At 39.9% G+C, this 12,580-nt stretch overlaps 1 protein-coding gene across 1 annotated transcript in view; it reads left to right on the top strand.

Annotated features, from left to right (window-relative positions):
* Positions 1–2,980: 2,980 nt before the first annotated feature.
* The window catches only part of dok4 (docking protein 4), a 31,860-nt gene continuing 22,260 nt past the window's right edge, over positions 2,981–12,580 (top strand). The window contains exon 1 of the mRNA XM_070833449.1: positions 2,981–3,206. Within this exon, the coding sequence (XP_070689550.1) occupies positions 3,141–3,206 (66 nt within the window). The 5' untranslated portion in view covers positions 2,981–3,140. The remainder of the gene's footprint in view (positions 3,207–12,580) is intronic.

Below are 12,580 nucleotides of genomic sequence, written 5' to 3'. Positions count from 1 at the left end.
CACGTGAGAGTAATATAATACCATCTACCATAATAGCGAACACAAGAATAATATATAATATGATTTAGTAATGATACATGGTGTTAAAACTATGTAAAAAAGTAACATAATATAGTATAATATAGTACAGCATAAAATAGTATAGAATGTAAAATGTAATAGGAGTTGAAATGTAGTAATATAACATAATATATTGTATAGTACAGAAATATAATAGTGTAGAATATGAAATCTAATATAGTATAGTATAGTATAGTACAGTGTAATCTATATCTAAATAATACATACAGGTATAGGGGTCTGTGAATATGCACTGAACAGTATTTGACCTTGGAAGTTCCTGGTGGGGCACTGCCAAGGGGGCTCTATAGTTCTACTGTGAGACTTTAACTTCACCACTGTGTAGACGTATTTTTGGTTGGCCTCAAGGAAATTCTGGCGAACTGTTCGATGACTCAGCAAGGGAGAGCAGGGGAAAATAACTGCTGACCTCTGTGGAGGAGGCAGAGTTTGAATACTCAGGAGATTCCTCATCCATATACTTGGCAGAAGTCTCGGAGGTCGTCAAGAATATCCTAATTGGCAAGGTGCCTGGTGTGGATGAGATTCGCCCTGAGATGCGGAAGGTACTGTGGTACTGTAGGGGTATAGGGTACTGGGACCATTGCTACAAGCCATCTAGCTCTTATATAATTGAACGGATTGGATAAACGGATTGAGAGCTGTGACTGTATTCTCTTCAGTAAGTCAAACACATTTTCATTCGGTGTTGGGCTCTGCCAAGGTTATCCCTCGTCATTGTCTTGGTTTGTGATCTTTATGGACAGGGTCTTAAGGTGAAGCCCAGGTGAAAAGACTGTTCAGTTTGGGGACCTCAGTATTACTTCTCTGCTCATTGCAGATGGTGTGGTTCTGTTGATTGCATAATCTTCAGCATGTATTGGGTTTTGCAGTCCAGTGAAGCTGTCGGAATGAATACCTCCAAGTCTAGGGTTGTCTGCCGTAAAATTATGGATTGCTCTCTTTGGGTTGTTCCAAGTGAAAGAGTTCAAGTATATCATTGTCTTGTTAACAAGTGAGGGTAAAATGGTCCGTCTACATTCCAACCCTTACCTATAATAATGAGCTTTGGGCAGTGACTGAATTTCTTGTGCGTCTTGATCCTTTTTAGCATGAACATTTTCCAGAAATTTTCAAATACCCTCCAGTTTCACAAAAACAAAGTCCAAAAACAAAGAATAGCACCAAGAGAGGTTTCTGCGACAGGCTTCCAGAAGTGAAAAATCCTAGACCAACAGAAAACAGTAATGCATGTCTCCAAGCTATGTTATTTTCATTAAACATGGAAGCTATAATAGTGGTTTTATTTTAATAACTACCTAGAAAATTACCCCAGATATATGAAGTTAGTCACCCTTAGTGATGAACTCTCATCAACTCTGCAGTTTCCTTCAACTCTACATGCGAGTGCTTTGGCATCTTTCAGTTCATTGTTTGTTGTTTTACAGCCCGTAGCTTTACCGTTCAGTTACTGTTACGGTTCAGTCACAGCTCTCTCATTAACTTTGTTTACAGCAGCAGCAGACAGCTGTTTTCAGCAATAAGCTCTGATAAACCAACCACTACCCTACACTATCTAGCCGGGCGCCAAACAGATATTTTTCGGAGGAGTTGGTGAAGATCAAAAAAGGAACTAAAAGGAAAGTGAATATTGACTGACATTCATCAGGTGAACAAAGCAACTACCCAAATGAATGCTAATGTTCCTCGATATCTGCTGGGTGTGTAAGTAAGCAACACATTCATCATATTAACTTCATAGGTGATACTATGTCAGTGTTGTGTTTACAGATTATTTAAACATGTTAAGGATCTGTTATTTCTGCTAGTAATTTACAACAACCTGTAAGTTTTTCCATGGATGTAGCTCCTCAGAAAGATGACATCCACATCTCAACCCCCCCTACAGATTAGCTGATTCTTTCTCAAACTGTTGAAAATAACAGTGAATTGGCACAACCCCAAATAGGGGCGGCAATTTAGAGATCTGGCACCAGGCTAAGAGTACGGAGGGTTTATCCAAGCTAAAAGAGGATAAAAGGCTGCATAAAGCTGAGCAGAACTACAGAGTTTCTGAGTGACAAGTCACATTACACACAGTTATTTGATTGTAAACATGAAAACATGGATAAGTGCACCTTGAACAAATGAGGACTGCTAAAGGCAGCAGCATTGCAACATAAAAAATGCTGAAAGGAAAGGATGAAGAGATCACCGTGTTTGAAATGGAAATTTAACTAGATGGGTGCAGGGAATAAACTATGGGGCATGATGGGTAAGCAGGCTCTGATGAGAGAACAGATTAAACCTCATACCCTCTTTCCTGGATACTGTACCTCCTCGTAGACGCTACCTCCTGTGATGTTCTTTGTAGAGCATTACAGCTGTATGTGTAGCTACACTACACACACACATGCATACACAAGCGCACATGTGTGCTCACATTTAAACACACATAGACTCAGACAAAGGAAGGCAGATATAATAGTACAATGTCTGACATTACAGTACAATGGTATGTCACGAGCAGACCATCCTGCACACTTGGCCTCAATGACAGTGTCCCCCCAGCATGAATAATGGACGATAATGTTGTGCTCCTCACTCTTCAATGAATAATATATATACATACATATATATCCGCTCAGCCTATCTCTCTCACTCCCTCTATCTCTCTCTGTCCATTTCCTAGAGATGCCATCTGGTGAGGACTGAATGAAAGGACAGATGAAACGGAAAACACGAGAAGAGCAAGGGGCAAAGGAGTGAAACAAATCAAATCAAAAATCAAAAAAAGAGCAAAAGGACGAGGAGGAAAAAAGGACGGGACATGTGAGGAGCTCCATTAAAGAGGAGAGACACAGTTAGGATAGATATAAACAGGAGGTGTTACACTGGAAAAACACACAAAGCCTGCAGGAGACTCACAAGACTGAAAGTGAACGGGAAGAAGCCACACAGGACAGAGAAGCTGGCAGCTTTGGGAAGGTAGAAGGAGAAGCGAGGGACTGTTTGAGGGTGGGAAGAAACATCTGGATGGTCTCCACAGGGACGGCCAGCAGGTTACCGCCCCTCCGAAGATGGCCTCCAACTTCAATGACATCGTCAAACAGGGCTACGTACGCATGCGCAGCCGCAAGCTGGGGGTGAGTTCATGTGTGTGTACGTATGTGTGCGCGTGTTGTCTCTCCATTGATGTTTTCTCACTTTTATCCAATCTTTTTTTTGTCAAATTCTCCAAATTCAACACAAACTGTCTATTATTCAACCCCCTGAATAGAATCTCTCATAAGAGCACTCATTTGCAGATCAGCTGTTGTCTCAAGCACACATGATGCAACCAATCAAGGGCCTCATAAGTTGCGGTGTGCTTGAGAAAGAACACATCAAATACCCGGGCTGGCTAGGGATTTGTTCACAGTGATGTTTGGTTGCATGTTAGAAATATGGTCAACAGAATTGTCCAAAAAGTTAAAAGAGATAATTTCCTTGCACAAACAAGGAAAATGATACAAAAAGATAGCAAAGGCTCTGAATGTTCTGTTGGAATTATAGTTTGCAAGTTCAAAGCTACAGGAACACTGGCTACACTACCTGGACGTGGCAGAAACATATAAATAAAAACAGAAGAGGGGCACTTTCTCTGTAGGAGGCCAAACAGCATTTGCTCAAGCCCCTTTGAGGTATATCTACATGTGTGTTTTGTACATTTCTGCCTGTGGCTTGAGCTGCATAAGTTGCATTGGGAATGCTAACTTGAATGAGCATGTCTCATATTAGACATAGCATAGGCGTTGGAATTCAACTTTTCACGACTCGTCTTATGGAAAGAAACACAAATCAATTTGAGCCAGGTTCTGTTTACCAGCTCACTTCAAATAATAGTCTCCTCCGCTATCGCTGCTCACACAGCCGAGTGAACGGCACTTTTCAGCTCTCTGAGGGGACTGATGAAATTCCTATTTCAGCATGAACTCAGTGCTCAGGACATTACCAAAATAATGTTTTTTGCCATTCAGTTTTAGCTCAGTTAATGGCTTATGTGTAGAAAAAATGTGGCCTGTGGTAAATAATGCTCTTGGTTTTTAGTGCTTGACCTACGGTGACCATTCCGTTTATTCTTAAAATGCCTTGTGTGCAAATGTGTGTAAGAGAGAGGAAATATGCGTGTTTTTATCTTTGCTTTTACTTACAGATCCAAATCATCATCACAGATAGAATGGATACTGGGAGGTGATGGCAGTGTGTGTCTGTGTGCACCACCACATCGAATATTATCTTACATTACATTAATGCAATATCAGAGGTGTCCTTGAAAATTGCCTTGCGTCTTGAAAAAGAACCCACAAAGTCAGATCTGTGGCCACATAAATGATGTGGCGTTTAGGACGGCAATGTTGGTTGGTCAGTTGTCCACCATTTTGGTCCAGATTGAAACAACTATTGCAGGGATTGCTGCTAAGTTTTGTATAGACATTCATCTTTTCCAGAAGATGAATCCTAATGTCTTTGGGGAGTGACTGTCCACAGTCATGGCTTTTAGTGAAATATCTTGACAAATGTTGATTTGCCATTAAATTTTGTGCAGAGATTCAAGGTTCCCAGAGGATAAGTCCAAATGACGTTACTGAAAGTTGTCTCATATCTAGTGAAATATCTACACAACTGGCACAACATTTTGTTCAGACACTCTTGGTTCCTAAACAATGGGTCTCTAGTAAATAATAACAATTAATCGGTGTCAATTGCACGCGTACTCATTAACAAGTAGCATTCATCAGGTTAAAACATGTATCGTGTATTTATTTAGTTTGTGCAAGTTATATTTATATATATATATATATTTATATTTTTAGGAAATCTGACCCTGTCATTGATACTAATTATGGACAGAAGACAATCAGTGTATTTCCATTCTGCAATAACCTCTTTATACAGTAGTTCATATCAGCCTTACTGTTTAATGTTCTCTTTTTACACACCATCTCACAAGGCCTAATGTCTCCCAGTGACTGTGGTGACACCCTGACTTTTTATGTTTCAGTGCCACCATGGGGTTCAAATTATTGATTTCGCCATCTACTGCATGGAGTGCATTGATGTTAAGTACCTGCCCCCCTCAGATTGAGTTGTTATATATTTGATGATCCTCTGACTTTTCATCTAGCATCATCATCAAGTCAAAAACTTCATTTGTCTAGTATTTTTGAATTATGACTAAATACATTTCCATCAGCCTTGGCTTAACACAGCTATCAGGGTGATCTGATGCTGCTTTAAAAATGGGAAATTAAAATGGCTTATTGTAAATTCCTTCACTTTTTAGCCCTTATTCTTGAGAGTCCCACTGTGAAACCTGAAGGGCTGAGACAGCAGGAGAAATGTCAGCTCCAGCTCTGGTTTGAGGCAACATGGCAGACCATTACTGGGATCCTTGTTGAGGTCATGGAGTCTGACCACTTATCCAGCACTGGGACTGTGTTCAAGAAGCAGGACTTTGATATAAAAAGGTTGCACAGCAGAGTCCATGCAGATTATTTGCCAGCTGAGGACAGACTTTACTGTCTGAGTCCTCCTCTGTCTCGTCATAGTGAGCCTCGGATCAGCTGATGATTTTGTTTTTTTTTCCTCCATCATGAAGTAGAGGGATGGAGGTCTAAGGATGTCTGCCTTTGTTCATTTGCTCATTTTTATCAGACAGTTTTTCTGTTAGCACTAATCACATTTAGATGAGTTTCAGCAGTTCTGAAAACAAATGTATTGGCTGATGAAATGTAGAACAAATATGGCCCATACATGGAAACGATTAGCTCGTCTGTTAAATTTATTCACAAAAAAAAAAATATATAAATGAATTCTTATTCATAGTACATTTGAGCTGGTGGTAGAATTAACTGGACCAAAGCAAATTTGGCTTTTCCAGTCTCTCTCTCTTTCTTTTCATGTTTTGTTTTGAACACTTACTGCTCTAGTTTTTTGTCCCCGTCTCTTTTTTGCCCTCTTTCTCACTCTGTCCCTGTCATTTAATTGCTCTGTGTCGTCTCTTTCTCTCTCTGCAGTTTTCTGCCGAGAGCACAGGTACTTCACATCTCATTTCTTCTCATTCTTGCTTTAGCCTCATTATCTATATCCGTCTTCTGCATTATGTCACCTATCTTTCTCTCTTTTTTCTCCCTTTTTCATTTGCTCTCTTAATCCATGTTCTCCCTGTGTGAGTTTTGTTCGCAGTCTACCCATATGTTGTGATGTGTAGGGTGAGGCACAGATAGTTTGACTTTAGTAAAATGTGACTAGAGATTTGGATATGAATACTGCTTACTGGTTTTACATAGGCAAAGCAATGGATAGTAGTCTTAAAAAAAGATGATAACTCCTGATTTTTCTTTGTTTATTCTTTAGATTAATAAATAATGCCGTCAGTAATTCTAGAGTATGTGTTTTACTGGATTTCATGTTCCTGTTTTCCTTTTAGTTGTTTTGTGTAAAACCATTAAAAACGTTATCCTCCGTTATCAAGAATTTCTGATGACTATGACGTCTCCCGATTGCCAAAAAGAACTACAAGAACGTCTACAAATCAGTGGTAGAACGGCTGGAAAAACATCATCCATCCATTCATCCAATTCATTCTCCTTTTTGCTCTCCACCAACTTCTCAGGAAAATCTCCCTTTACCTGCTGAATACTCCACCTTGTTCACCAGCTGGTCTCTGTGTTTTTTTCCTGTTTGCTGCTGAGTGGGTCATATAGAGTGTGTGTAACAGAATTTTTCATTGAAATCAGCTGCTACACATGATGAGAGCCATGAGAGTGAATGAAAACAGTTACCAAACACCAAAACAATGAGCTGAAAGATGCTGAAATGCTCCATAGAGCTTAAGGGAAATGCAGCACTAGGTAATGATTGTCTGAGTTTTTCACACGAGTGACACCTTTCACATAACGTAGTTATTTGAGCCACTGTTGATATAAAGATATTTACATACAAGTACAGTTTTAAGTTGGAAAAACAGTTTGATTTTACTGGCTTTATTTTTTGTTGGCAATACCTTCAAGGTTTGGATAGTATTAATAAAGTTTTAGTAAGACTCAGATTTGTCTCAGTGAAACATTTGGCCTACCCTGGAGGGCTAGCAGTTTCAGTCAGTGAGTTAACAAAGTGAAAACCAAAGGAAGAGACAGGGGTAGAGAGGGGGGCATGATTACAAAGAGAGGTAAAAACAGGGTTACTGAGTTAGTCTCTGCATCCTTAGGGCAGAGAGAACTTGCACAGCTGAGATCCTCCTCAAGGCTGGGTAGATAGACTACCAGAGTCATGCTTAATTTATCTCAACAGAAACAACAAAGCCGAAGGAAAAAGCCCCAGACATGCAAAGTCCCAGCACACACTGACTCGAACTAACCTCGGATGCACTGATGTACCCACAGAGCCCTAATGTTTCCACGCAAATGGTCTGTTTCTTTGTTTCCTGCTTTAGTATTACCCCAGCCCTCTGAGTGTAATGACCTATTGTATTGATGAGATTGATATTGATCAGCCTCTGGGCATGGAACAAGGGTTTCAAACCCCCACACACTCCTCAACCAACCTCCCACTGATTAAGCATGCAGTCAATGCATTCAGATGGTTAATAGGCACCAAGTGTAGTACCATATGTGAGATGTGTTTGCCTCATCTGTCCACATGCGTAGGTGTGCCTTTTGGGTATATGAGAAAACAAATGCTTGTTTTTCCCCAAATCCTGAAAGTAGCAGTAAAATACATTTCCCACTCCTCAAATGCATCCACACACTGAAGTGTTGGATTAATTGCAAACTTTGGGATTGGTGAGCTAAGCACTCCATAGACTACTGTGTAGTCCAATGGGGAGAGCGTTGTACTTAAAGCAGCATTTGGTAACATGATTTCACTTGGCCCCTATTTTTCCCCCCACAGGATGGCATAGCTATGATCTTTAGTTATTAGAAATAGGCCAGTATAATTGCTGTTTATATGATTTGATGAGTTTTATTTAATTAATAATGAAGTTATTCTATTTATTCGTCAGTTGTGTGTAAACAGAGAGCGAGGGAGACGACACACACACAGGCAGACGCACAGACAGACAGAGGGAGGTGGGGGGTGGGTGCTTTACACTAGAAATTCATGAGGTTATTGATAAAGATCAACCCTACATGTGATTATAAAGGAGCAGGGGAGCATAATCCCTTTTTGAATGGCGTGGAGAAATACACTTCTGCTGCAGCCAGGCTGCTCATTGCCTTCAGGATTCTTCTACCTTCTTCGTGTCCCAGGAGTAAGAACGATACACAAACTATACTCCACTAGAAATAACACATTTTTTAATTATTGGTGGTTGACGATTTTGAGTGCGACTGAATGAGAGCATGTGTGTGGCATTGGGGCTGCACAGCTTGTGCACAAGCAGTGATTGACACTGCGTTACAGACTCCTTGTGCTGTGATTGGTTGTTTTTGTTCAGGCACGGCCAATTCTTGTAAATGACATTAGGAGCACTAAGAGGAGCCAAAGGAGGCTGATTATATCACACATCACCTGTCTCATGTTCTACTGTCAGGATATATTGACAGTTTCAGCAAACATGACAAAAGTAAAAGTTACCATCTGCTGCTTTAACACATGACAACAGCATCCAAGTACTTCATAGACATCATTTCCAAAAACTGCATCCATTCACCAACCAAGCACAAATCGTCAACTATACTAAGTTATGTTTCCAATACTTATCTTCAATACCCACCTTTAATGCCGATCTTAGATGCTCCTCTGCAGATACGTTTAAAAAAACAGCAAACTGTAAATTATTCACATAATATAGTATAATAGAGGAGAAAACAACTACCTCAGTGTTCTAGAGTTCTGGAAGAGTCTCACAATTAGAATTAAATGTGACATTGCCTGAGGCCTGAGTAAACTTAGAGGCAACACATGCGTAGGTGAGAGCTGAGCTAACATGCAGGATATATCACCTGCTCTGATCTCTACTTATCCAGCACTGATATCTCTGAGACAGTAAGATGAGTTTCACAATCAGACCAAGCAAGTATTCATGAGAGTATTTCACTTAAAATCACTTGAGCTGTCAGCAAATGCCCAGAATAAATGGGTTAGATTTAAGAGTTGCTCAGACACATGTGGCAGCCTGGGCTGGAGTACAGTACATTCAGCTTTATTGCTGATTGTCTTCACAAGTTGGACGGAGCACTTTAAAGATCAAATTGAGTTAGCGCTAGTTTGTTGACAATCGTCACAGTGTTGATCTCACAGCCTCAGATCACACGTGTGTGCCCTCAAATCAGTATTCTCTTCAACTATATGTTCCCAGAATTCTGTTTAGTTTGTGGGGGACATTTACTATTTTTTGTTCAAAACTTGTGACATGAAGAATACTGGATGTTTTCTTCGTGTCATGAGTTTTAAAGACCACCTCTTCTCCCATTGTTGAAATGATAAAGATGAAGATGCGATGGCAGCGGCTCAGTAGAGGCATTGAGAATTTCCTATGGGGGATCAAATAAAGAAAAAGTCTAAGTTCAGAGCTGAGATAAGGACATATAAATCAATATATCTGTGTTACCTTAGGACTTTTTAGGGGGAAATTATAGGGAGCACTCTTTAGATACGTATTCATCTTAGTCTTAGTTTTAGTTTAGTTTAGTGTAATAATGATCAGTTGACATGACAAACTTGTCAGCAAACACCTGCCTCCTGATGAATGGAAGCCAAATATTCACTCTCCTTTTAGCCCAGTTTTGGTCTTCACCAACTCCTGCAGGAAATATCTGGCTAGCACCTGCTAGTTGTTAAATTTGTTAAAAGTTGTTAAAAATATTTAATGAGCTGAAAGAAAGACTCAGTAAAGCTGAGTTTTAATATTAGGCTTAGTGTTGATTATCAAATACAAACATTTAGCTAATGTATGCTATCACCATTCAACATACCTTCATACTGCACAGGAAACCTAAAGTATCTGTGAGTCTGAAGCCGTCTGTGAGAAAAGTAAACAAATCATGCCACATCCAGTTTTCTCGATTCAGTCCAAAGGACCTGCAAATGTATTTTATATGCCTTGAAGGCATCATTATGTAAGCAGTCCTCTGAGACTAATAGGTTAGCCTGCTCTATAGCGCCTTAGCTCCCTGGCATTCACCATCACCTCTCCTCCCAGCACTGATATGACTGCAGGCGCTTTGACCTCCATCCACCTCCACATACAATATCCTCCTCCGCTCCTGCTGATCCCGCTGCTCCTGCTCCTCCTCGTCTGGTGCTCCTTATTTCTGTTTTTAGAGACAGTGCCATGGTTATCAGCGGGCAGATCCAGGTTACTCAGACTGGGCGGATATAACTTTAGTCTTCATTGTGGTGCACTGCAAGAACACAGTATCATGTTCCAAGTTCAATGTTTGTCCTTTTTTGAGACACACATAAAAGATTACTGTAAATTCTCAAACAACAGCTTGTATTTAAATCAGTCAAGCAATCTTTTTTTATATAGCGCCAATTCATAACAGCGTTATCTCAATTGCTTTCCATGAAGAGCAGGTCTAGACCAAACTATTTCATTAAGAGAGAGACCCAACGATTCAGGAATTCAAAATGAAGGATTCAAGAATCCCCACATGAGCAGCATCAGATATTATATTAGGTAACAGTGGCAGGAAGAACTCCCCTTTAATGGGAAGAAACCTCAAACAGAACCAGGCTCAGAGGGGGGGCGTCTTTTTGTCGGGGTGCGCATGTTGAATAACTGCACATAATTGCAGTTTAGATTGGACTTAACTGTAAACTCCCTAAACTTTCCGCTTAACATGTTTGTGTCTGGTTTAAATCAGGATGTGTATGTGCATACTGTAAATGTACACAAGGTGCAGTGAAGACTTCAGTGAGTGTGCCAGATATGCTGATTATAGCCCTGCTAACTCTGATATTAGCTTATAGTCATGATAATGCAGGAAGGGCCAGAGATAGAACGAGACAAGACAAAAACATAAGTGAATGAATAAAATGGTGTCAGATGATGTGTTGTTTCTCTTCCTCTATGACACACTACACAGGGTAGAATAAGCGATTATCACACTGATGCTCATTACTGTTCCCAACACCCCACTTGCTAATTCTGATCTTAGCATAAGATGCAGAATCACTTGTCTTCCATCAAAACGCACAACATAGAGTAAACCTACAAATTGCTGTGCCTGACACTCATCAACATCGCCCTCATTTTTAAGTTGAAACAGAACGATGTAGTCTGCTCCTGATATATGTGTGATTGTTGCTAGTCTCCAGTCAGAAAGCAGAGAAGCTGAGGATTCATGACAGAAATAAAGCAGACCAGCAGGTGTCATGCAGCTCAGACAGTGACACTCTCTCTTCAGGTGAGAGTGGATGTTTACTGTCTCTCTTAAAGCACGCAAATATTAGTTTTGTATATGGTGACAACATATTTGGGTTTGAGTGATTGACAGACAAATGTCATTTCATGTGTTCAATGTCATGGACATGCTAACTGAGCACAGCCTACCATGTAAAATAGTTAGAATGAAGTTGTGATTTTTGTATATGCAACATCATGCATTGTTTATGATCTCTGCCTTTAGACACAAACTTGTACTATAGAAAATCTTGTTTGCTCCTGTCAGGTTTATTCCCTCCTGCAGAATGTTCATGTGCAATGTGCTTGTATTTCTGACATTTTCCAAAAGGTACCTGAAGGTTGCAAAATGTTAATTTGATAGGTCGACTGGCACTCTGACATTTCCATCAGGCTTCTGAAGGCAGTATGATGTTCATTTGTTATGCTGACAGTTTTTGCTCCATAAAACTCCATCAGCTCAGCAAATGAACGTTTGCATGGGGAAAAAGATGTATTCGTGAGATATGACGTGCACACAGACATGCATGTCAGCGTGCCATCAACCAGCACATTAGAGATGATTAGAAAATTGTTGTCACAAATTTGTGATGTGATGTGTGAATGCATGCATACTGTAAGCTGCTCCCAGGTTTATTTGTCCACCTACTTCCTCTGAATGCATATATATACTGTATACATTTATGTTATATTCAAAAGACAAAGCCTTCCATCTTGTTGGATATTTGTAATTTAAAAAAAACAACAACACATAAATACTTGAGTGTGATGCTAAAAGTAAATCTAAAATAAGTGGAACAAAGTGGATGGATGATAAATGTTTCGGCTGATTACAGAACATATAAGCTGTTACTTCGCTAAGCTTTGGTTCTTCCTTAAAAGGGACCTGATGTCATCATTTACCTAAGGGGCATTTTTGCCTACAATAATAAAGTTGATAAGATAACATGTCTGGGCAATGATCACATATTAGCCGACATCTTACCCCAGAAAAATACTATCAGCAAACTGATGTCATAAATAACTAAGATGTTTTTAATTTGGCAATGTTTAAAATGTCTAAAGCAAAACATTAACTGTTTTCAAACCACTGTTCATTCATGATCGTTCAGACGCTGCTGTTGC

The sequence above is a fragment of the Pempheris klunzingeri genome, chromosome 1 (genome assembly GCF_042242105.1).
Source record: "Pempheris klunzingeri isolate RE-2024b chromosome 1, fPemKlu1.hap1, whole genome shotgun sequence".
Classification (NCBI taxonomy): Eukaryota; Metazoa; Chordata; class Actinopteri; order Acropomatiformes; family Pempheridae; genus Pempheris; species Pempheris klunzingeri.
This window is presented reverse-complemented; position numbering and strand designations above follow the sequence as displayed.